Source organism: Prunus dulcis, chromosome 2 (assembly GCF_902201215.1).
Source record: "Prunus dulcis chromosome 2, ALMONDv2, whole genome shotgun sequence".
NCBI lineage: Eukaryota > Viridiplantae > Streptophyta > Magnoliopsida > Rosales > Rosaceae > Prunus > Prunus dulcis.
The window spans coordinates 248015-273387 of NC_047651.1; the positions used below are offsets into that span (position 1 = coordinate 248015).

Below are 25373 nucleotides of genomic sequence, written 5' to 3' on the forward strand. Positions count from 1 at the left end.
ATAATCACTCATATTATTTATGCACATAATTTATTAATGAGTAGAGGCGAGCTTAATTAATTAGCAGAATAATATTTCTTAATTTCTTAATTTTTGTTTGAGAGGAAGCATAAACATTATTCTTAGAACATTCTCTGACCTGTGAAGAACTCAAATTTCTTAAAAGAAGGAAACATGCAAAAGCAAAAGACTTCCGCCAGCCATGTCTGTGTGTCTCTAACTGGACCAGCTGATTAATTTGGAAGAAGAACATTTCCTTTATAACTAATCCTGCTAGCTTATGAAGGAATATTGAGGATGTAAAAGAGTATAAACAAATAAATAAAGCTAAGGCTTTAACAGCTGAGAGAGTGAGGGGTAGAATATGAAGGACTCTTGGGAATGAGGATAGAGAAAAGCAAAAGAAGATCAGTCGGTTTCATGCATCATCTTTATTACTCATCTTTTGCTTTGCTGCTCCTGCCGCTTTTTCAGCCACTTCTAAATGAACACTCTCTCTTTATACTTACCTCGCCCAAATGTTCCTTACTTAATTTGTCTTTACCTCCCTCACCATATATATATATATATATATATAATGCTTTTTGATGCATGAATGGCAAGTCTTCCAACTGGATCTCGCACGTACTAGCTAGTACTAGAGTGGTGGACAGAGACAATATCATAATTGATTAGAATCTGAGACTGAGAGTGATTATATATATCAGCTGCAAAACAAGCAAGACAAGGATCAGTATATAGAGAGAGAGTGTGTGTGAGAGAGATAACGATTATGGAGATGTTGTCACAGTTGTGGTCGTTGCTAGGACTGCTGACAGTCCTCCAGAATGTCCTGCCTTCCCAGCTCCTGTCCCTCCTCCATTCCTTGTACCAGTCTCTCCAAGACATGCTCTGCCCCTACTCCTATTTCGACGTCCCAGAATTCAACGGCTATTGCGGCGTCCACCTCAACGATCTCTACCGCCACGTCAACCTCTACATCAACTCCCTCGTCAACGTTAACGTTAATGTCACCTCCAACCCCTCCTCATCCTCATTCAATGCACGCCTCACCCTCTCCCGCTCCAACTCCTCCAACCGCATCTCTTTCACCGTCGCACCCAACCACTCCGTCAGCGACTCCTTCAGCGGCCACATCCTCTCCTGGACCCACCACGTCGACACCGTCCAAGACTCCCTCGACGAGAAGCGCTCCTTTGTCCTCAAGCTCCCCAAGCGCCACCGCCACGCCCTTCTCCACCCCTACCTCCACCACCTCACTGCCCGTGCCGAGGAATTCGAGCGTGTCTCGCGCGAGAGGAGGCTCTTCACTAACAACGGCCACGCCTCCTACGACTCCGGCTGGGTCTCCGTCCCCTTCCGCCACCCCTCCACCTTCGACACCCTCGCTCTCGAGCCCCAACTCAAGAGTCAGCTAACCGGAGACCTCAAGGCGTTTGCCAACGGCAAAGACTTCTACCATAGGGTGGGACGTGCCTGGAAGCGGGGTTACTTCCTGTACGGCCCTCCGGGGTCTGGCAAGTCCAGCCTGATCGCTGCCATGGCCAACTACCTCTGCTACGACGTTTACGACCTCGAGCTCACCAAGGTTTCAGACAACTCCGAGCTAAGAGCTCTGCTCATACAGACCACCAACCGCTCCATCGTAGTCATAGAAGACATAGACTGCTCCCTCGATCTGACGGCGGACAGACAGCAGCTCAGGCTGTCCATGAATACCAAGAGTACTAGATCAAAGGCTAGATTAAGATCGCGGCAGCAGAAGCAGGAGGACGAGGATTGCGATGAGCAAAACGCGGGGCGAGTGACGCTGTCGGGGCTGCTCAACTTCACGGACGGGCTGTGGTCGTGTTGCGGAGAGGAGCGGATCATAATCTTCACCACCAACCACAGGGACAATGTGGATCCAGCGCTGCTCCGCTGTGGCCGCATGGACGTCCACGTCAACCTCGGCAACTGCGGACCCCACGCCTTCCGGGCAATGGCGAAGAACTATCTGGGATTGGATTCGCACCCGCTGTTCGAGGCTGTGGACCGGTGCGTGAGATTGGGTGGGGCCCTCACGCCGGCCCAGGTGGGAGAGATTCTGCTCAGGAACCGTGGGGATACCGACGTGGCAATGAAGGATGTGGTGTCAGCGATGCAGGCGAGAATTAATTTGGATGGCGGTGGTGGGGGCGGCCAAGATCAGTTAGCGGAGTTATACTCATCATGCGATGATCAGACGGTGATGATGATGAGGGCAACGTCGTCTCCGGAGAGCGTGCTGGTGGGTGTGGGTGGTGGGTCGCCAGAGAATTGGGTTTCGTCATCGCCGCCGGGGAGTGGGAGGAAGAAGAAGGCCGCCGAAGGGGATCAATGCCAGAGGATGAAGATGAAGTTCTTAGTGAGGTTGAGGTCTTTGACCAAGTCTGACTCCGGAAGAAGGGGGGTCTGTCTGACCTGTCCTAATTCCTAGCTCCTCGGTAAATTAATGGAGAAATTTTGGGTGTCTTAATGAATTATTTTTATTTATTTTGGAATTAATAGAATTAGTTTGGTTAATTAGTGATGTTACTAATTCGTAGGTAGGTAGGAGGATCTAATCTTGTGTGTTTGGGTGTATGTTGTAGTTGAGGTACTCTTTCTAACTAGCAACTTTTAATAATTTTCAATTTAATTGGTTTCCGAAGCTCAGAAATCAGCCGTTTTATTAGTTAAACTTTACCAACCCTACCATTTTTGCAGTTATTTTGCTGCCTGTCAAAACAGAAAAATTTATATGGAATAGGGATAATACGCATTTATTATCTCAATTAATCAAGTTATGTCAAGTAAAAACTATTATTGCGCATATTAGAACAGAACCAATAAAAAATAGCAAAATAATATTATCTTCGTTTCACATAATCTTTTCTCAAAATCCATTCCTGCAATATTCCTTGGAAGACATTAATCGGTCTTTCTCTAATTCTTTTATAATATTTGTTTTAAATAATAGTTGAATTGAAGTTAGAAATCCTATATATATTGTGCCATCACCAAATTGTGGCAGTTGCCCCACTCGGACACCGCTTCATCATTTTATTTACATTTACTTGTTATTTTTTTCTTCTTTTAATAAAAAATTTTATGGCATATAACATTGGATAAGAATATCAGAATAGGATACGGACACAATCCAATCCAATCCATGCTTTTATGTGCACTCATTGCACGTGCCAAGCTGCAAGTCACCTCTTGATCTTCTCCTTCATCATCAGCCTCACTCAACAACATAAATAAACAAATACCACCACCAACCAACAATCAATCTTCAGACAGACAGGGAGAGGTGGTTCATTCAGTCAGTGCAATTCTAGACAGTGGAATTAATTAAGTAAAAGGACGATGGGCGTGGTGATAATCGACGGAACTACAGTGAGGGAGTTCGTGAAAGAGGAGGCGCAGTTCAAGAAGAGCGTTGACGAGCAGTTTGTGGCTCTGGACCTCAACAGCGACGGCGTTCTGTCGCGGGCGGAGCTACGCAAAGCGTTCGAGTCGCTGAGGCTGATTGAGGCCCACTTCGGCATCGACGTGGCCACCCCACCGGAGCAGCTGACTCAGCTCTACGACTCCATATTCGACAAGTTCGACGCCGACCAGAGCGGGACGGTGGATCTCGAGGAGTTCAGGGAGGAGATGAAGAAGATTATGCTGGCCATCGCCGACGGGCTCGGCTCATCCCCTATTCAGATGGTTCTGGAGGACGACGACCAAAACTTTCTCAAGAAGGCTGCCGATCTCGAGGCTTCCAAGACCTCCCTCTGAGTCTGAATCACTCTCACTTTCCTCCTCCTCCGGTAGCTAGCTAGCTTCTAGTTTGTTTCTGCAGACCATGTGTTGTTATCTTGTGCTCTTTTTCTTTTATATAACTGCAAAAAACAGCCTTGAGTATGATGAGTTGAGCCTGTCTTTATGTTATATCAAGATATATTATCATCCATAAATAGAATTCAGTCTCTCCTCCATTTTCTCCTCTGCTATATATCTTGATGAATGATGATATCAACCGCGTCAGCCTGTATAATTTCTCGTTTATGTGGGTCGTTGTAACTAATATAAACAAATTAATTAGGCGTGGATCAAATTAATTAATTAAATAAATTAAATTGTCCTGAATTTAATTAATTAATTTAATTTAACGATTAAAAGATAAGATCTTATTTAAGTACCCTCGTTGTAGAATGGCTCATGCTTATGCTAGAGTTTGAGGAAATTCATGCTTTAGGTTTGTATTGGACTTCATGTTTGCTTGTGACATTTAATTGGCTTTGGGGTGGGCCCTTGGACCTATTTGTGTTGCTTTGTTGGGCTCGTTGTTTTGAGCTTACTTTTTTTTTGGGAGATTCGAATTCGAGTGTAGAATGGGGGCACATGTGCTCTAGCTAATTTGATTAAGTCCATGTTTTGAGTTTTTTGTGTAATTGACGTAGTGTATTTTTCATCTTTTAATAGATTTTCCTTCTGACCAAAAATTACTATGAGCTTATCTAGATTCATGTTTAAACGTGGACTAACGAGATTGTTTACTTACCTCTCACGCATCATGTAATATTCAACTCGCCTAACTTGATAGAGCAATTAGAAGTTAATTACTTTAGTTATTCTATATTTATATTAGTCTTTGTGGCGGACAGCCTTTAGGTTTGAATTATTAATGCAATCTAGTGCCTTTCTCTTAAAATAAATAAATAAATTGCATCAAAAGTCGGAGAAAGTTTTTGAAGAATACCCTGCTCCTTGGTGAGAAACGAAATGTCATGTAGGGTTGCTAGTCCAAATTTGTTGATAATGTTAGATCGACATATGAGGGCATAAGGGTAATGTGTAGGGTTAGAAAACTTCGTGGGTTGATGCCCGCATCTGGGGTCCAAGAGCGAGTCTTGTAGTGTGAGCTTTAGGTGTCAATATAATGCCATTTTGGTGCTTTGTCAACATGATGTAAGCGCCTCTCCGTTGTCTAATTTGCTTCATCAACGCTAGTTGGGCAGTTATGAGCTCGTCATGTTTTAAAACTATATTTTCTATTTTTTAAAATTCAAAATTTTGCTAAAAATACATTCGAGTCCCCAAAAATTCCCTGAAAAATTCTACGAACTTGTTTTACCTCTACTATTTTTCTATCACATCATCTTCTCCAAATGACCTTTCAAAAAAAAATTTATAACAATAAATAAAAATAACCTCCAAATAATTCAACATAATTTTTACTGGCACAAAGGAAAATAGAGGGAAAATGAAACCCACCATCCCCTTTTGGGCAGTGCTATTATTGTAGCCGTTGGATTCATCCAATGGGTTAAATCTTAAAAAATAAAAACACTCAAAAACTCTGTCCCAGTTATTAAAAATTAATTAAACTTTCTCTCTCTCTCTCTCTCTCTCTCTCTCTCTCTCTCTCTCTCTCTCTTTTGCATTTATGCCTTTTCTCTTGTTGGAAAATTTAGAGAACTTAAATAACAAGAGATAGAAAGCTATTTTGAACTGAAGTGAATTTTCATTGACTAAAACACAGCTTAAATAACACACACAAAGCAACTGACTCATATAATAAAGGAACAACTAAACATCCCACCACTACTAATACTAACAGACTTCTCCCACAACTAGAAAAACCCTATTGAATTGGTAAAACCTAACTAATTTCCTAAAACATAGGAACCAACAATTATTGAATAATAAATAACATAAATAATTTTTGACACTCTCCCTTAAACTGAATGTTCTTCAAACTTCAGTTTAGAAAGAGTCTCCAAGTTACTTTGTTGCTGGTGCTTCACCATTAAGGAAGATCCTTCCTGGAACACACTCCTAACAATTTCCTCAACTTCTCAAACACAGGTAACTTGAGGGGCTTGGTCATAATGTCCGCAATCTGATCTTCACTTTTGCAATAATTCAAGTCAATGATTCAATCTTTGCAAAGATCACACAAAAAATGAAATCTCACATGGATATGCTTAGTTCTTCCATGTAGAACAAGATTCTTCCCAACTTTAATTGCTAAACTAACAATTTGTTGCTTCTTTGAAGACCATGACACTACTCATGTCCCCATCCTAAACACATAGCATGATGTACTTTTACTGTCATCTGGAACACCTGCATAATCACTGTCAGTGTAACCCAACAAATTACAACTCTTCCCTTTCTTATAAAAACTACCATACTCCTTAGTCCCTTGTAAATATTTGAATATCCATTTTGCAGCCATAATGTGAGACTTGATTGGACTTTCCACATACCGACTAATAAGAGTTACAACATGCATTATGTTAGGTATGGTTGATGTTAGATACAAGAGGCTGCCAACAATTTGCTTGAAAAACGTACCATCAACTTTCTTTCCTCTAGGATTCTTAGTCAGCTTCAAGCCCAGCTCAGTTGGAGTACTAGCAGAGTTGCAATTCTACATTTCAAACCTGTCCAAAACACCCTGGACATATTTTTTTTGTGAAATAAAAATTCCTCTAGTAAATTGTACCACTCAAATGCCAAGAAAGTAGTGCATCAGTCCTAAATGTGACATGTCAAATTCATTCATCATAGAATGTTTAAAATCATCAAACATGGCCTCATGGTTTCCTGTGTATATCAAATCATCTACACATAAGTATACAATAAGTATCTTCCCCTATCTCCAATCTTTATAAATAGTGTATGCTCATATGGGCATTTTTGAAAGCCCTTTCTAAAAAAAAAAAAGCATCTATATGACTGTACCAAGCTCGAGTGCTTGTTTCAGTCCATACAATGCCTTTTTTTTAAACTTATATACCTTATTTCATGTCATGCTTCACATAACCAGGGGGTTGGTCTACATATACATGCTCCTGCAAATCTCCAAGTAGAAAGGCAGACTTCACATCTAACTGAAAGATAGGCCAAGCATTTTGTGTTGCAAGTGAAAAGACCAAACGAATGGTATCAAGTTTCACAACTGGAGCAAAGACTTCCTTATAGTCAATACCATATTCTTGCTTGTAGCCTTCTGCAACTATGTGTGCTTTGTAGACCCACTTGACACCAATGGACTTTTGTGTTCTTCCTCTCACTTACACCATTTTGTGAGCTATCTTTGAATGTCATTGATATCACAAAAGTCAGCAAACTCTTGTGAGTTGAACTCTCCACCACGATCTGTTCGAAGCACTTTAATAAGTTTGCCCGCATCATGCTCAACAAGAGCTTTGAAGCTTTTGAATGTTGAAAATGCTTTTGATTTTTCTTGCAAGAAATATACCCACATCTTTCAGCTATAGTCATCAATAAATGTATGAAATACCTCTTTTTCCATTCGATGCAGGATTTATAGGTCCACATATGTCGGAATGAACCGGCTCTAAAGGTTGCTAAGCTCTCCAAGCTTTTCCTTTTGGAAAGGACTCACGATGCTGCTTTTCAATCATACATTCTTCACAATTTTGAGAAGGAGAATCAATTTCTGGGAGACTAGTCACCATATTCTTCTTGTGCAACGTCTTCAAACCATTGAATTTGAGATGAACATATCGAAAATGCCAAAGCCACATCATATTTTCAACCTTGATAATAAGGCAAGTTTGAACATATTTTTGGATTGACAAGGGAAACAATCGATTCTTTTTCATCTTCACTTGAGCAATCATTCCTCTTCTCAGATCACTGATCTCACAAGTGCCTTCTTTGATGGTGATCACATAGACCTTCTCTTGCAGTTAGCCAATGCTAACCAAATTGGCTTTTAAGGTAAGAGCATAATACACATTAGAAATTGTTTGAAGGGAGTTATCCTTTGCTCTGATTTGGATATCACTTTTCCCATCACTGAAATCACATAATAATCACCAAACTTTACAGTAGTATGAAAGGATTCATCTAAATGATGAAAATCAGACTTACTCCCACATATACGATTGCTACATCCTAATTCAATATACCACCAACTGGAATGGGATTCCTCCTTTGTATCGAAAGCAATAAGAAGAATTTCTTCATCTCTTTGTTCAAATTCTGATGTCTCGCCCCTTTCTTTAGACAAGTTAATGTAGCATTCAGAACGATAGTGACATACCTACCACACCTATAGCACTCAATCTGTGATTTGTCGAGTTTTGACTTATGATGTCTTTGTTGTTTGTATTGACCTCTGCCTCTACCTCTAGAATCAGAATTTCCTTTGCCGTCGGAATCATGATTTCCTCTGCCGCCAGAATCATAAGGACATCTCCCTCTTCTTCTTGCTCGACCTGTACCTCGACCATGACCGGAGCCTTTCCATGATGAGGATTCATTGCTAGTGGAGCTTTTTATTGCTATCTCCTCTATTTGTAGTATTTTGACTTTTAAGTTTCTGCTCATGCACCAGCAGTGAATTATGTAATTCATCAATTAACATTGTTTCAATGTCGTTTGCTTCCTCAATTGCACAAACAACATAGTTAAACTTTGGAGACATTGAACGCATAATTTTTTCAATGATTGTGACATCATCCATCTTGTCACCGTGAAGTTGCATCTTACTTGCAATTGCCATTGTCCTCGAGAAGTATTCAACAATAGAATTTTCTCGTTTCATGTTAAGAGTTTCAAAATCTCTCCAAAATGCTTGAAGCTGTACACACTTCACCTTGTGGAACCTTGATTATTTTTCTTCATAGACTCCCATATCTGCTTGGAAGTGTCCTTCTAGAGAATAGTGTCCAAAATGGATTGATCAATTGCCGGGAATCGATAGTTTTTCACTTTGAGGTCCTTGAAGTTATGTTCATCAAGCCTTTTCTGTTGCACTTCCATCAACAATGCTCCCTTTGCTGGTTCTACAATTCCAGTTTCAATGAGACTCCAATACTCTTTGGATCTCAGAAAATTCTCCATTAACATGCTCCAATGGTCATAATGACCATCAAAATGAGGTATGGTTGGTTGAGTGTAGTTCTCTTCAAACTTGTCGAATGCCATCAGTCCTTGCTGCTGCAAGTCAAGAAAGCTGCCCTTTTTGGAGAATTTAAGTCAGGCCCAGTGGGGGCTCTGATACCAGATGTTGAAAATTTTAGAGAACTTGAATAATAAGAGATAGAAAGCTATGTTGAACTGAAGTGAGTTTTCATTGACTGAAACACAACTTAAATAACACATACAAAGCAACTAACTCATACAATAAAGGAACAACTAAACATCCCACTACTACTAATACTAATAGACTTCTCCCACAACTAGTACACACCTATTGAATAGGTAAAACCCAGTTGATTTCCTAAAACATAGGAACCAACAATGTTATCCAACAACAAAGATTGTTGGTTTTTTTTTCTTTATATATCTAACATGGTATAATTGGAAAACTTTATTTCTACACAATTAAAACATGGGAAATGAAATAAAGTGGTATTTTCTGGTTGCTTTCTTTGCTTTACCAAATATGAGAAAACACAAGGAGCTTGTAGCTCAAGTGTTTAACAACATATACCCTTACAAATAAGCATTCTCATCCCTTACGAAAATACATGGAAAATTATTTCCCATCAAATCATATTTGTGAATCAAACATAGTCTAGATGATTGCTAATAACCATTCTCATTTTTTTTTTTTTTTAGGAATTAAACTTTTTTTAAAGGAAAAATTTCCGAATGTCTGCCAGAAGTCAATATTTAATGCTTTTTAAACCCATAACTTGACTATATGTATTTAAAATGTAAAAATGTAGACATTTTTGTTGTTGTTGTCAAAAGTAAAAATGTGGACATTAGCCCAAGTAGAAATGAGTAGTTTAGGTAGTTTGATGGGTACAGAAATGGTGAATTGGTCATCACGTCCTCCACCAAAAAGAAAGTAGAAATTTATATTTTGGTTGGAGTTCAATTAAAGAAAGATAAAAAATATTTGTATATTGTAATAGCTTAACAATTAAGAAATATGCAATGGAAGGAATAAGGAGTGAAAGGGGGAGATCTGACTTGCCAGAGGTGCGAGTGACAACACATCAACGTGTTTCCAGTAAGTACGTGTGGTTGAACTTGAGGCTCCTTCACTTCAAGGACAGAGAAACAGAGAGAGAGAGAGAGAAAGAGAGAGAGAGTGGGGTGGGAGGATCACTCACTCTCACTATTTACCCATCATCCACCAAATCAGTCTTGAGTCTCATTTCTGCTTGCTCATCTCATCTCAGATAGAGACAGAGATTGAAAAAGCATAATGACCAGAATGCCCTCGATGGCATTAATCCCCAAATCCAAAACAAGATGCAAGTCCTCCCTCCTCCTGAGTAGTCATACTGGTTGCTGGGACTGGCCGCCTCCCCTTCCCCTCTGCACTGCCAACGATAATCTCCATCAATTAAAAAAAATAAAGAAATGGGTGATCATCAGACGTTCTGGTGCCACGAATGCGACATGAGCGTGAGCCTGGTGCCTTGTTCTGCCCAGGAGACTCTGCTCTGCCCTTACTGCTTCAGCGATCTCTTGGAGCTCATGGATTCTTCGTCTTCTTCTTCTTCTTCTTTTTCTGACCATCAGCACAACTCACAAGACAACTTCTTGCTCAACAGCCCATTCCTCCACCGCCTCATCCACCACCTCTCCACCCACCCCATCAACCACGACGACCGCCTCCCTTCACCCACCGCCGCCGTCCCCCCTTCTTCTCTGCCTGCCTCCAAGGCCTCCGTCGACGCCATCCCTACTCTCAAGATCACCTCCTCCATGCTCGATCTCGACCCCCTTCTCCTCTGCGCCGTTTGTAAGGACCCATTCCTTCACTCCGTCGACGCCAAGCAGCTCCCTTGCAATCATCTCTACCATCCCCACTGCATTCTGCCCTGGCTCTCTTCCCACAGCTCTTGCCCCCTCTGCCGTTTTCAGCTCCCCACCGACACTCACCAACCACACCTACGACACCAAAACCAAAACACCCCCTTGCCCTTCGACGACGACGACGATCAGTACGATTGGTTCATGGAATATGGATCCCATGGGGGCAGTCTCCGCCTCAGCTACATTGCTGCCAGTGGAAGGCAAATGGCCAACCCAGGAGAAATGGCTCCCGCTGCCTCCCCCAATGTCAATGCCGACTCATCTTTCAACGGTTCGTTTCCTTTTCATTCCCATTGTCGTAATTTCTATCAATTGCAGTGCCTTGTTTGGATTGCATTTTTTGTGTGCTGCTCATATTAACAACCCCTCGCATGTCTTCTGAGTTAGGTTGAAATTCTGTGTTTCTTTGAATGCTATTAGGAGTTCACTAACCAAACAAATCTATGGTATTGAAGCTTTTGCCAAACATGAGCTTATCTTGTAGTTGTAATTAAAACTTCAGAGAAGTCTTAGCCTCCGGAGTTTTGTGTTTTTTAATCCAAAATAAACAGGAATACCTTTTATTTTCTTCTTGGTTTTCACAATAAAACTTGATTTGTCTTCTACAGCTATGCTGTGTGCTATCCTGTTTAAATAGCTCTTCCTGGTTTTCACTAGGAATGATATCCCAAATGAAGAAATTTTAGTGAGCACTTGGTAGTTGGTTGGCTGCCAAAGAGGCTCACACTCATATCAGTGACAAACATTATTCATGTTTTAGGTAGTTTCTAAGAGTTTCCTCCAAAATTTTCTGTACAATTTTGAAATTCTTGCATAAAATAAGCAAGAAACTCTGGCCTTTAAATAATTAACATTCACTGGTGTATGTAAAGCTATGAGTCAAACTAGACAAGAGTTGATTTTGATGCTGGATCTACCGAGTTGTAGCTTAAAGTCCAATGGTAAACAGTTACATCTGTGGGTTGAAAGAAGTCCATGATCCCCTTTCTACATGAGAGTATAGGTAGCCTACTTATTTTGCTGTGGTATGGATAACATTTTTATGGGTTCTGTCCTTTAGATCATACTAGAGATTATGCTTCAGTAATATCAATTTTTTGCGAGTTCCCATTTTTGTGCATTGTCAGTGTTTAATGGGAGTGGCTCGGGGGTTGTTCTCCTTCTAGGTGTTTCCCAGATGCCCCATCTTTATCTTTGACAGCAATTTCATGCCCAATCGATCATGGTTCAAACTTGTGAGCATTAGCTTAAATGGTTCATCAATGTGGAGGCCCAGGACCTGTCCTGTGACTACCGGCCATAATTGGCTTGTAGCATCCCCCACTCCATACACCTCTCAATTCTTGCTGAGGCTGAACGTGAGTTATAGGCTCCTGTTAGTTTGCTAGGAGGCTTGATCAACTAAGAAGTTGGCACTTATCCATTGGGCATTTATAAAGGTCTTGCTTCAAGGGTTTACTAAATCCATGTTATGGTATAAATTCAAACCGTAAGTGCTGGATGGGTAAATCTTATTTCACTTTAAAATATGCCTGTCTTGTCCATTTTTCCTCCAACGCATCTAGCTATTCTCTTTAAATCCAACAATTTCATACCCATCGTTATGGTTCATGGGTTCATTTATATTGAAGTTGTACTGGGATTAGTATTTTCTAACCGGACATACAGGGATTAATATGATTATTCAAGATAACATAAATTGCCTTATGTACCAATTTGAAGGTTCCCGCCACTACAGCCTTAAGTTGGGGCAAACTCTTCTCTTTGTTTTCTTTCATTTTTGTAGTAGTTACTTAAGACTAAAACATGACAATGAAATCATCTTCCTGGGCAATCTTTGGGGCCAAAGTTGCAAATGTCTGTTCTTGCTTCGGCATGGCCTATGCTTAAACCATGATGGCCAGAGTGAAGTTCACAATGCCATGTCACCTGGCTAATTCTTACCTTGTAATCAATTTTTAAATGCCAAATATCCAAGAGCAAGGCTTTATAGATTTTACTAATATATCTCTTTCAATATTTGATTGCAGGAAATTTGTAGTTAGATCTGTTTTGAGGAAACTTGAGTGTCACCATAAAATTGAAGTGTAAATCTGCAGAGGATGGTTGTGCTACTTTTTCCTGCTTACCTTTTCCTTGGTCTAGGTCAACTAGTTAGCACCCTGATCATATGTGATAATCGTGCATTATCCCCTCCCTTCTCTCCTTTACAGAGCTGGGGTTAAAGTATGTGTATACCTTTTTAGTCTTCAATTTCAGTTAATAAATGGAAGGCTTGTCTGCCTTTTTGGTTTGTGATGCCGCAAAGTTGTTTTAACCTCGTTTGTTCCTTGAATCGGTCAACCTTTGATCTGACTAGTGTTCTGTGATGTCGCTTCTTTCCATCATTCTCTTTGACAAGGGGAGTTTGTTACCTGTGGTGATGTGTGTTCTGGACCTGAAAAGTAGCAGTTCACATTCCTTACCGGCTTATCCACCCAGGAACGCAGCTTCGTTTCATAATCCAAATAACAGGTTTTGGTGCCAGTTCTGACATGATTAGGTTTTAATTGAAAGATTATCTCATCGACTGTTATGTACTGTAACTGATCACGCTCTCAGCTATTTTATTATTATTTCTTTGTAAATCTGTATTTTTGGGGTGGGAAGGGATGGTGTTTGAACAAAGTGAGGCAGCCTGCCCTAGTATGTTTTAGGTCAATAAAAGGATTGTTGAAAAGTTTTAACATGAATATTTGGATTGACCATTAACTTGTCAAGTGCGTGAAAGAGAGAAATGCTGCTAAGCTGTCTCTAACTTGTGAGTTACGACTTCTGAGAGCCGTGGAAGCAAAATTAGCCAATCTTCCACACTTCAATTATTCTTCTGGAAACAGGCAATAGTCGGTGGAGATCATCATCATCTCCATTTGGGGCTGCACAAGCAATCTCCATAACCGCCATACGTCTGTTCCCATGTCATAGATGTCATCAAAGACGCGTAAAGTAATAATACCCAGATTCTTTAATCACGTGCTGCTTTTGAACTCTTATTATAACTATTATCAAACAAACACATCCTAATCAAACTAACAAACACACACATAAAGTCGCCATGCGTACAATCCATTCAAGAGTTATTTTATTGACGCGGATTAGGCGATGATGAGTGGTGCTTGCTTCGTCTAAAATGCAAACCATTTGCTACTTTCGCTTGTCTTTCATTCATTGGTATCTGCATCACTCATCACGTAACTTATTATGTCTTTTATGTGATTTATTTTATTTATCGTGACACGTCATCTAGATTAGGATGATGCAAAAACTGACCCAGTCTCTCTGCTCCTCCTTTGATTACTGTGCTGGCTTAGGACTCAGAAAGACCGTCGAGATTAGCTGCTTTACTTTTCAACTACTCCAACATGGTCAGCACAAGTTCTAGATTGTGAGGGCAAGTCAAAGAGGTTGGCGCTTTCCATAATCAAATCCGCATGCTTCTCTTCTCATGGAAATTCTATAAATACCATCTGTCGTACATAGTTTTAAATCCAAATTCATTCATCACTTGCCAAATTCCTCCTCCAGCTAAATCAAAACAAGCTTGTCTGAAACAGATATTTATAACGATGATGACGATTATGGAAAGCAGCATAGCAGATGTCTTGGTGAAGGTAGCCATGTTCATACTGATTCAGGGTTTGGTGTATCTCATCCTTTCCAACTCATCAAACATCTTCTCCAAAACCACCAGGAGATCGCATAGCTTCAAACCAGCTCGCTCTGTAAGCATCCGTCGGATGCTTGCTGCTCTTGCCGACTTACCCGCCGGCGGTGAGCTCTCTCCTTCATCAAATTATTCGTGGGATAATTTGCAGTCTCCTCGTAGCCAGGAAAATGCAACGCCTCGATACTCCTAATCAGCATGCATATTCCATTTGGATTTTTGTACAAGATTGTTAATATGTTTGCTTAAATATATATGTTTTTGAGTTTGAGAGATTCATTTGTTCTTTGATTAAATATGTATTCAATATTATTGACAATAGCATTTTGATACAATAAGCGTTTGCCAATTTAAATTCATGGTTTGCTCAGTGTTTAGTACTTTTTTTTTTTTTTTTTTTTTTTTTTTTGAGTTTGAAAAAATGCCAATCACCTGCCCAAAAACAAAAACTCTGGAAATAGATTGAAACAACTTACCTTAGTAATTTTTTACTCTCTTCAACTTCGTACCGCTTTTTAGGTTTGGGCTCACAATGCGGAGAGTTCTCTGTTAGGATAGGATCAATATATGAATAACTTGATATTTCTGATATCAAGTGAAGAGAACATCCAACTCAAAAACAATAGGAAAGAGGTGAAGTGAAGAGGCTCGAGATCAATATTTTTTTAATTAACCGAAAGGAATATCGTTAAACTCAAACTGCATTACAAACATCTTCTAGCAGGCGTTCATGAGCCTAAAATCAAAGAAATACTTATGTGAAACGGAAATAACATTATTTTGCTATCCTTAATCAATCATAAACTACTACGTGAAAAAGTTGTCATATATGACATGTCGTGATTGATTGAAGATAGTGTTATCCCCGCTTCACATTTAAATTCCAGATCCTTCTACAACCTTCTTCCTCAGAGTGTATGGCTGGGATTTATCTGCAGGAAATAGTCAAAAGGCTTCTAGTTGTAGCCCCAGCAAACCAGTTTGATTACATATATGTGTTCCAATTTCCAAATGACCAAACATATTTTCACGGTTAACAATGTAAACTATCTTTAATTAAAAAAATTATTGGATCTTCAATTGGAGGAGATGTTTAGGGATCAAAGTACACTCCTTGAGCAGCAGTAGCTAGTTTACAAGGAATTGCTGACAAAGAGGCCCTCTGTTTGATCATCACACGTGTTATGCCAACAAGGAGTGAATGGCTGGGATTTATCCGCAGAAAATATAGTCAAAGGCTCGCTTGGGATCGGACGTCTGAGAAGTCCCGTGAGCTTGATACGTGTATGGCTGGGATTTATCTGCAGGAAATAGTTAAAGGCTTTTTTTTTTCGGTTACAAAATAGTTAAAGGCTTTAAAATGCAATAAAAATAAGAAAAATAAGAGAGGTAGTTAATAGAGTGACGCCACCTCTATTTGCTAGAAGTGTACTTTGATTGCCACAAGGCAGCCCTATATTTTGGTTGCTCAGCTTTGGCTTTTTACCTCAAACAAACACAAAATTGTTGTTTCATACAAGTGTTTCTCTTAAAATCAGGCCAAGCCAGGAACATCAATTTTTGAAGAATGTCAAACCTCACAAAGTTAAGGTGGTTGATGTTATCGACTCAAAGACCGTTAAAGAATATGGTGATCCAAAACTAGCCCGAATGAAAAAATCAATTTTAAAATGGAATGTCAATTCCCGCCAAGCGTGCATTTTATTTGTTTAACAAACATACAGATCAGTTTCAACGAAATTGAAAAGCATAGGCCTTCTGTAAGTGATAAATTGATTGAGCAATTTTAGAAGAGAAAAAAAAAAAGAGTAAAATATTGTGTCATTAAAGATGTATTTTTTTTTTTCTCTTCCAAAGGTCAGATTTAAAAAAGAAAAGAAAGGAAGAATAGACATTCTATTTGCTAACTGGATTAATCCAATTATTCTGGGTTGGTGCACGACACCTGCTCTATATATATATAGGTGATTCGAATAAATAATGTAACACTTTCCTATATAAGGTGGTCCAATAATACTTTTCCTATATAGTATATAGAGAATGTATTCCAATAATTGTAACACTCTTTTTTATTTCACATCAAATACACACACATAATAATGATTCTAATTGATACATAATCAAACATATCCTGATATTGTAAATATACTTCATATTTTTCAAATGTACCAAATTTAATAATATCTTTCAGGGATTACATTACTCCTTTCCTTGATGATGAAACTTGGAATTAATATTGTAATGATAATTATTAATATATAGATTTGAATTTAGAAAGCATGTTTGACCTGGAAAGAAATATTATTCATCATCTAGCAACTTCTTTAAAGAAGCAACCATATATATGATAATACCGAAAGGCACTTAAGAATAAATGAAAAATACTCAGGTGCACTGTTCACTTCAATTGTCCACTTTGTTGTGACTCATAAATTTTTGTCATTGCAAAAGTTATAATCGGAACCGTTTATTTTCTAAATTATCATTTAAAGATCATGATGTATATGTGATGAAGATTGATTAACCACAACGAAGTATATACGAAAGTACACCAACACGTGTACCTAAGTATTGTCCAAAATAAATTGGGATAGAGCAAACACTTTTTGGCTTGCGAGTACCATAAACCTCACCATCCCACAGCAAACCCTTGAGCTTGACCTTAAAATATAGCAACCCACTTGCGTACTAAACCACAAAGTTTACTTAATTAAAAGAGCCGTTTATTTTCTAAATTATCATTTAAATACCATAATAACATGTGTGATGAAAATTGATTAACCACCACAATGAACTAGACAAGGAGGTTAAGATAAATTGGTTTATTTATTTATTTTTAGTTTGGAAGCACAAATTGGGCACTGGTGGTGGTGGTGGTGGTGGTGGTGGTGGTGGTGGTGGGGACAAACAAAACCGCAAGTGAAGTTGAGGCAAATGATGATCGGCAACATATCTTTCACAGGGAGGGGGCCATCTTGGCCAGTGCCATGACCACGTGACACCAACTCCAAGAATGGGTCGTCTTGTTGCTGCACAGCACTGCACAAAGTTGAATTGTTGCAGCAGCAGCACTAGTACGTAGTAGTAGAAGTACAACACAGTTGTAATAAGTTCACCCAACTGCAATCTGCAACAATATGAGCGTTTGCACTCACGTCACGTGCATTATGCATTGCATATCAACAATATTGAATGCCAGACCATCATTGTACCCTCATATGGTGCACTGCATGCCTTGTTTTTTTTTATCCTGTCATGAACAGAGTCTTCAAATCAAATGGCATTGAGGAGCAATGGGCAATGGATAAAGAACTTTGAAATTTTGGATTTTAATCCGAGACTAGAAACCTTAAGTGTAAGCTCTAAACTGATGATGATTCTACACCCCAAAACAATTAACCATGTTATAATAGATTGTATCAAAATTAAATTTTTTTTAGTAGAAATGAGGTTTTTTCAACGGTTTTATCTTTAAGAAATACATGACTTCCTGCACAAAATCGAATACACATAATATATATGTGTGTGGAAATCAAGGATCGGTTTAGTTTGGTCATTATGTTGACATAATAATTTCAATTATAACCAAATGAAGGCCCAATGAACTTTTTTTATTTTTATTTTTTATCAATGAGGTATAGGCGGAATTAGAATTTTGAATTTTTTTTAACATTAAAAAAAGAAGTAACGAATAGACTAAGCTAATTAAAAAGTAATTATATATGCTTGAATGTACGCGTGTAATGTTGAAATTTTTTAAAAAGTGATTATATATGCTGGCAGGGCCTAATAAATTGGTCTTCTGGTAGTTCATTGACTTAGTAATATTTAGCTTAATTATATCTAATCTTTGCTTCCAAAGGACACCTTTGCTATGGTTTGCCTTCAATTAAACCTGCAATTTCTTGAACAGTACTTCCCTTCCCTCGTATCAATATATTTCTTCTATCTACAAAACCCCCATACTGTCTAGCTTTGTTCCCACACAAAACAGCTATCTAGCTAACCACTTTCCCACACAAACATAAACACCAGATCTCTTATAGTTGACTCCATGGAGAAGATGATGAAGAAGCCACAGTACTCATCATGTAATCCAAGTTCATCTTCTTTTAAACTGGGCATGCACAAAGATTCACATAAAAAATCGAAGACGGCGTGCAAGCCAAAGATTCGTATAATCCACGTATTTGCACCTGAAATCATAAAGACAGATGTGGCCAACTTTCGGGAACTGGTGCAGAATCTCACTGGAAAACCTGCGGCAGCACCGGAAGGAGTAAATGGTAGTAGGAAGAAAACAATAAGATGTTCTACTTATTCATCACCAAGCAATAAAATATTGGAATTGCAAAATGATGGAGATCGGAGTGTAAAGGAGGAAATACAAAACTACACGTGGAGATCATCATCATCATCATCAGGTGATCATCATCCAGAGAAGATAAATAGTTTCTTGGATGGTTTCTCAGATTTGGATGGCTTTATTGAAGATTTAAGTAGTGAATTTCCTTCTCTTCATTCATCAAGCTCTTCCGCTCCATCCCCTTGGATGCATTTGGAGATGCATGATCAGTACTAATACCATTCATATATTCTGGTTAAGAATATTCTCGCTCAGGATCTCTCTCTCTCTCTCTCTTCTGAGAACATCTCTCTTTTAGTCACCTGCTTCATGTTAGATAAGCAAGGAGACTATGTAGTTATATGCTCATTGTTTATTTCTTACTTTCTTTCTTGTGTTGGGCAGTTGCAATTAATTATAGTACTTAATTTGCAAACTTTCTGCATGTATTCTTCTAGTTTATTTTTCTTTAGAACAGCTCCATTTCAAGGCCAATGCGATGATCATGTGATTATATTGTTCCCATGTATATTAGCGTGTAGGCTTTTTTTTACTGTGGTGGAACTAGGATGGGATAAATTGGGAATTGCATTTTTTAATTTCTTTTTAAAAGTGGAGGGTAAATTGGGATTTGTGAGGAGGGTCCTCCTTAATTTTAATTCTGATCCAACAAGAAGAATATTTGTTTCAAACTGGATAATATCATATAAGTTTTGTATACATCAAATTAGTCAAATGAGTTAGAGCAGATGTGCTCCATGAATTGTGGGCCCTGCTTCTGACACTCTGGAGGGGAGACGCATGGGATGGCATACTGGGCCATAATCCTTTCTTTATTTTGTTTAAGCATGGACGACCTTCCTTCTCCTTGTTTAGACTTGAGTGGTTTAAGGGAAGGTTGATTCTGTCCTACCAATCATTTGGGTCCAGTCACTTCCTCAAGTGGTCTGGGTCTGTCTCTTGGACTCTTCTGGGAGGGCCTAACCGATATTTGATATCAACATAGTACATTAAGGGCTTATTTGGTACACCGTATTAGACTTTAGATATGAGTAAATAGTCCATGTCAATTGTTTGGTACCAATTTGATTTATTTAATTACCTGACTATTTTAAACGGTTTGGGCTTTTAATATTCTCCTTACCTGACTAACTAATACAACCCACATATCCCGGTTTAGATAATACACACTTAATTATAAGGCTATGAAAAAAAAAAGAACACATATTCTACGTGAAAAATCAGACACTATTTTTATCTTCTTCTTCCTAAGGTTCTTCTCTGTTATCTTCTCCACTGGTTATTCTCTTCACTCTTCTCCAGGTATCCATCTCTCTCTCTCATACTCTCTCCAATATGTTTCTCTTCTTCACTCTTCATCTGCTTCTCTGCTATCTTCTTCGGAGGCTATTTGGTGACTGTTTGTGGAAAACACAAATCAATAATTTGTGTATGGTGGTTTTTTTGTTTGAGTTTCGAACACCCAAGTTTGCAGCTTTGCTTAGTGTTGAAATTCATTCTTTCCCATTTATGTTGTCTCAATTCAAAGCTCAGCCAGATTCCAGATTTTTTATATATTAATTTTTTGATCAAAATCCCATATTCCAAATTTAACTTGGGAGGTTTTGCATCAATGATGTGGTGGGCCGGTGAGGAAGACAGTGAAGGAAGCAGATAGAGGGAAGAGAGAATTGGGAGTGAGGTTTCTTGTTTTAATATTGGGCAACTGTTGGATGTATCTAATGACTAAAATGATTTGTCAATAATTTGGCAAAAAAGAAAAAGAAAAAACAATTATGATATGAATCTTAACAAAAAATTTCGTGTTATTTGAATTTCAATTTCCACTTAAATTATTAAAGATTTTTTATTTATTTAAAAAGTTTGACCTGATGTTATCCGATAGAGTGCCAAACACATTATAACATAGTTATATTATTTATCTGGAACTTTCCACAACAAATTAATACTATCTGACTTAAATTATTCAATATTGTCCAACGTATCAAACGAGTCCTAATACACATATTTTAAGATGTAGTACATTTGCAATGCAAGGAAATACTCGTACTATAGTGCAAGCTAACACAAGATATCCCTAATATATATTGGGGGGAGAAATTCGAATTTGGATGCAAGGGCTGGGCATATTACTTGGTTTAAACTCTCTGTTTCATGTTTCCCACAAATTTTTCTATGTCCTTGGATAGACACTGAAGACGACTATTTTCTATGTCTGAAAGCCAGAGTAAAAGTGTGGGATTTTTGTAGAAATGTCACCTGAACTTATATCTCAGTTTCAATTTGTCACCTTAAAGAAAAATTTAAGAAAAATCTTACCTTAATTTTTCAAATTCCATGCTTTGTCATTTGACTTTAAACAAAAGGGTATTTTAAAAATGGAAAGAATCATTATAAAAAAATTTAAAAAATTGTATACTTTTAAACAATTAAAATTGAAAAAATAAAAAATAAAAAATCTCACGTTCCCCCATCCCCTATGCGCCACCGGGGGCTCCAACCAACATCGCCTACCTTGAAATCCCCCTTTCCTCCTTCTCTCTCTACCATGGAACACCTACCATCCACACACAAATTCCCTCAACCCAACCAAACAAGAGCGGAACCAAGAATATATATCGGGATAGGCTAATTTTTTATTTATCTAGCTTCTTCTATATTATAATAGATTCTTCAATTGGTTTAGAGAAATTAGAAACCAAACAAGTTCATCCTCGGCTTTCTTGAATAAAATGCAACAAGTAGCTGCAACTTTATTTGTGGGAGTATATGGGTTACATAGCTTATAAAATTTGCCATGGGTGGGCATATATGTGGGAGTATGGGTTCCTTATCATGCTCAGAGAAGAGGGGGAGGGGAGGTCTCTTGCGCAATGTGTTTTGGGGTCTGGTGCAGTTGGGGTGGGGTGGGGGAGAAAGAGTGAGAGAGGTCTCTTTTTTCTCTATTTTTTTCCTTCATAATGGAAAAACTAAAATACTCTTAAAAATTGATGAAAAATTGGATGGTGTTAAAGTCAAATGACAAATAATGGGTTTTGAAAAATTAAGATGACATTTCTCTTAAATTTTTCTTTAAGGTGACAAATTGAAATTTATGTATAAGTTCAGGTGACATTTTTACAAAATTCCCTAAAAGTGTTGATGCAATAAACCCCTAATTCTAGGGGTGGGCGCGGTCCGGTTCGGTCCGGTTCACACCTCAAACCGGAACTGAAACCGGTATTATTTAACCGGTTCGGTTCGGTTCGGTTTAGGCAAAAAAAATTTCAAAAACCGGCCGGTTCGGTTCTAACCGGTTCCGGTCCGGTTCTGACCGGTTCCGGTTTTGAACCGAATTATTAATTTAATTTTTTTTGAAAAAAAAATTATTTTTTTATTTTTTTATAAAAAAAATTATAATAAATAACATATTTTTTTAGCTTAAAAATGAACAAATAATCCAATTCATACATTTAGAAATTTTTTGAAGTTGAACTTGGAAAATTAGTGATTATAAAAGTTAAAATATGGCATTAGATTTTAAAAATTTGTAAAAATATAAAATATAAAATATATGACCGGTCCGGTCCGGTGCGGAAAGATGTAAAATCGGAACCAGAACCGGTTGGAACCGATTCGGTCCGGTTCCGGTCCGGTTTGTTGACTTTTTTGATCAACCGGTTTTTTTTCGGTTTTTTTTTCACCGGTTCGGTTCGGTGTTCCGGTTTTCCGGTCCCGATGCCCACCCCTACCTAATTCTATGAATGAAAAAGATGGAACATTAGAGCATGTCTAATGAGACTTATCTGGCCTGGACTAGGTCCAAATTTGGCCTCAAATTGTTTTTGGGGAGGGGGAAACCCTTTCTAATGCATGTGTTTGGCCTAAAGGCAAGATGAGGGACTGATTTTGTCCACTTGCTGGCCCGGACAAGATAAGAGTCACATTGTCTTTTATTTTTTTTAATAATTTTAAAAAGAGCAGTAAAAGCTGACTTCAACAACCATTGAGGAGCTGTCATGTTGCGTTATTTATATGCAATGGTCCAACAGTTAGTTGCTGGTCCCTTTTTTCCCTCAGAACTCTTGGTTCAATCCTCCTCCTTAGTTGTTTTTCACATTTCCACAAATAAATTAATGTGTTACTTTTCTTAGGCTTTGATTTTTATTATCAATAAAATAATAATAAATTAAAATAACAAGTTTTGAGTTGTAACCCTAATCCCTCACCACTAGAACCACAAAAAATTTGAAAAGCTAAATTTTGTGAATAGTACCACTTTGAGGGGCTAAAACAACACCTAACGCCCTTCCCCCTTCCCTTGCATTAGACATGCTCTTATTCAATTAAGAAAGTATATGAAATAATTCCAAGGGAGAGACTTACCCATGCATGATGCATCCTTGGAAATCCCACAGAACCTCTCTTCTCTCTAATCACGCTCTTTTGTTTGGGTCGACATGCCTTCATCCTCTTTGATTGGCATTCTAAACAAGAATGGTCTCCCTTGCCCTCCGCGGCGTGTCTCTTGACAGATTTGGGTTGGCTGTGACGTATCTTGGCTTGTTGAAGCAGCAGCGTCTTTGTTTGCTTTCCAATCTGTATCAAATCTATGTCTAGTGTTATTGCTTTGCTTTGCTTGTAGTCCCATATCATCGGACTCTTGCCTGTCTGTAAGTTGGTGCCTAGAGGAGTGTGAGAGGTAAAATGCCAAAATCATTTTCCAAGGAAAATGGCATCAGTTGATTATTAAATCATTTGTGATTGGTATTAAGTTAATGTTTCTACAGTATTGTGATGCTAATTGCAACAGAGTTGTTTTTGTGATTGGAATTTACTTTTGTCACTATAAAGATTTATTATTATTATTTTCTCAATACACAGGAGGAACAAAGTTACAATTGGAAAATGAAGGCAAATTACAAGAACACACGTGGATTGCCGAGAGCAGCAACACCACCACATAGAGCAATTGACCAGTTCGACATCCAGTGTGGATCACAATCAACAACGTCATTTGCTGTCACATCAGAGCTTTTGATTTAATTTCTACCACCAAATTCCCTTCAAGTGAGTGCCACTCCAAAATGCAGTTATATTGGATTATATACCATCTCAGCTCAGATTGCAAACCACTCTGCCACTTCTGGATTGAAATTCATCGTATAATAATCTTCTTTCTTTTGTTAATTATATGCAGTCTATATACAAAGAAAACAAAATTGAGGTGAGCATTGTTTATACCTTGGCACCAAAGTTACTACCAGACTGTTGACATCTTCAATTCGTCCCCAAACAAGTCTGTTAACTATATATGCACTATATCTTATTGTAGTACATATTCTCAGAGTTATAGTCTACATATAAAGATAACGGACTTGTTGGAGGACGAATTGACGATGGTAACAATAGTCGGGTGGTGACTTTGGTGCCAAGATATGAAAAATGGCCACCCCATTTTTGTATATACATGGCCCTGCTTATAAATTAACAAAGGAAAAACAGATCAAAGTAACATATGAAAGATATGATATAAGAAACACACAGAGACTGCAAAGCTTACTCTTAACATAGATAGAGAGACAGAGGAGGCTGTGTTTGATAGTTCAATAACACCAGTAAACTAAAACTAACTAGTTTAGCAGTAGAGGGAGGTAGTGCTGCTGCAACCTCATTTCTGTTGTGTTTTATATACACAGTATGTACATAATAGAAAGTTTATATTTCTGATGCAAAGTACATTAGTACACATCTTCTAAGACGTAGTACAAATTTGATTTGCGGTGTAGTGCAGTGCAGTAGTACTGTAGTACTCGTACTACAATGGAACTCTTAACTCGGTGATAAAACACTGAAGCAGCTTGAAGGAACATCATTGCAGCAAATGGGCTTGAATCTATAGGGTTGGGTTTTTTTCTACTATTTCAGCCCCTCTATTGGGCCTGAATCTCAAGCTCCCCTTGTTTAATTTTCTTCCAACAGACAAGAACATGTGGGGAACATGGACCAATATGGGCTTAAGCTTTCGACAGCCAATAAGAATAGAAAATCATAAAACAATTGGAAGTATAAAATGACATAGGGTGGCTGATGGTTTTGAATGGTGCCAACAAGAACAGCAGAAAGCATCAGATACGGTTGCTAGGTGGAAGGTGAAAGTGGTGATGTTGATAGATAGCTAAGCACTCGAAATGGCATTGTCAAAATGCCATGCATGCTTTCGGTAGTTGGGTTGGAAGATTGAAAAATGAAAAGTAAGCAGAAGCCAGCCCTCCATTCTATTTTTCTACGGATGCCATTACAACTTTATCTAGTACGAAAAGTAACCAAACCCAAAAATGTCAAGTTAGAGGGATCCCTCACCCTTTAAGGTCCTCAACATTCTTCTTTTTTAACAATCCAAATCGTCTTAATTTTCAAGTCTTCATTTATAAAAGCAGCTTCAAGAAAAGACTACAATAACAACTATCTAATTAAGTAGTCAAATAGTTTCTGATTCAAATGAATTTTTGC

The 25373-nt window shown here is 38.4% G+C and overlaps 4 protein-coding genes and 2 long non-coding RNA genes across 7 annotated transcripts; 5 read left to right on the forward strand and 1 right to left on the reverse strand.

The window, feature by feature from the left end:
• Positions 1 to 382: 382 nt before the first annotated feature.
• On the forward strand, positions 383 to 2665 carry LOC117618602 (AAA-ATPase At4g30250-like). The gene has a single exon (XM_034348242.1). The coding sequence runs from the start codon at positions 773 to 775 to the stop codon at positions 2456 to 2458; it is 1686 nt and encodes a 561-aa protein (XP_034204133.1). The 5' UTR covers positions 383 to 772; the 3' UTR covers positions 2459 to 2665.
• A 348-nt stretch (positions 2666 to 3013) lies between these two features.
• LOC117618603 lies at positions 3014 to 3997 on the forward strand. Its single transcript, XM_034348243.1, has one exon. It carries the CDS (start codon positions 3370 to 3372, stop codon positions 3787 to 3789), a length of 420 nt encoding a protein of 139 aa, XP_034204134.1. The 5' UTR covers positions 3014 to 3369; the 3' UTR covers positions 3790 to 3997.
• Positions 3998 to 9931: 5934 nt separating this feature from the next.
• Positions 9932 to 13563, forward strand: LOC117618658 (E3 ubiquitin-protein ligase MPSR1). Of its 2 annotated transcripts, none has more exons than XM_034348330.1 (2): positions 9932 to 11083; positions 11979 to 12836. In XM_034348330.1, the coding sequence occupies exons 1-2, from the start codon at positions 10354 to 10356 to the stop codon at positions 12008 to 12010; spliced, it is 762 nt and encodes a 253-aa protein (XP_034204221.1). In that variant the 5' UTR covers positions 9932 to 10353; the 3' UTR covers positions 12011 to 12836. The 2 variants fall into 2 exon arrangements, with proteins under 2 accessions (XP_034204221.1, XP_034204222.1); XM_034348331.1 differs by lacking the exon at positions 11979 to 12836 and adding an exon at positions 12843 to 13563 and having other exon boundaries at positions 9937 to 11083.
• A 603-nt stretch (positions 13564 to 14166) lies between these two features.
• On the forward strand, positions 14167 to 14870 carry LOC117618659. Its single transcript, XM_034348332.1, has one exon. The coding sequence runs from the start codon at positions 14283 to 14285 to the stop codon at positions 14706 to 14708; it is 426 nt and encodes a 141-aa protein (XP_034204223.1). The 5' UTR covers positions 14167 to 14282; the 3' UTR covers positions 14709 to 14870.
• Positions 14871 to 23134: 8264 nt separating this feature from the next.
• On the forward strand, positions 23135 to 23995 carry LOC117619152. The gene is made up of 2 exons (XR_004584534.1): positions 23135 to 23562; positions 23745 to 23995. It is a non-coding gene; the product is annotated as an uncharacterized LOC117619152 (long non-coding RNA).
• Positions 23704 to 24528, reverse strand: LOC117619151. The gene is made up of 2 exons (XR_004584533.1): positions 24424 to 24528; positions 23704 to 24006 (listed from the first exon to the last, which is right to left on the reverse strand). It is a non-coding gene; the product is annotated as an uncharacterized LOC117619151 (long non-coding RNA).
• Between the last annotated feature and the right edge of the window lie 845 nt (positions 24529 to 25373).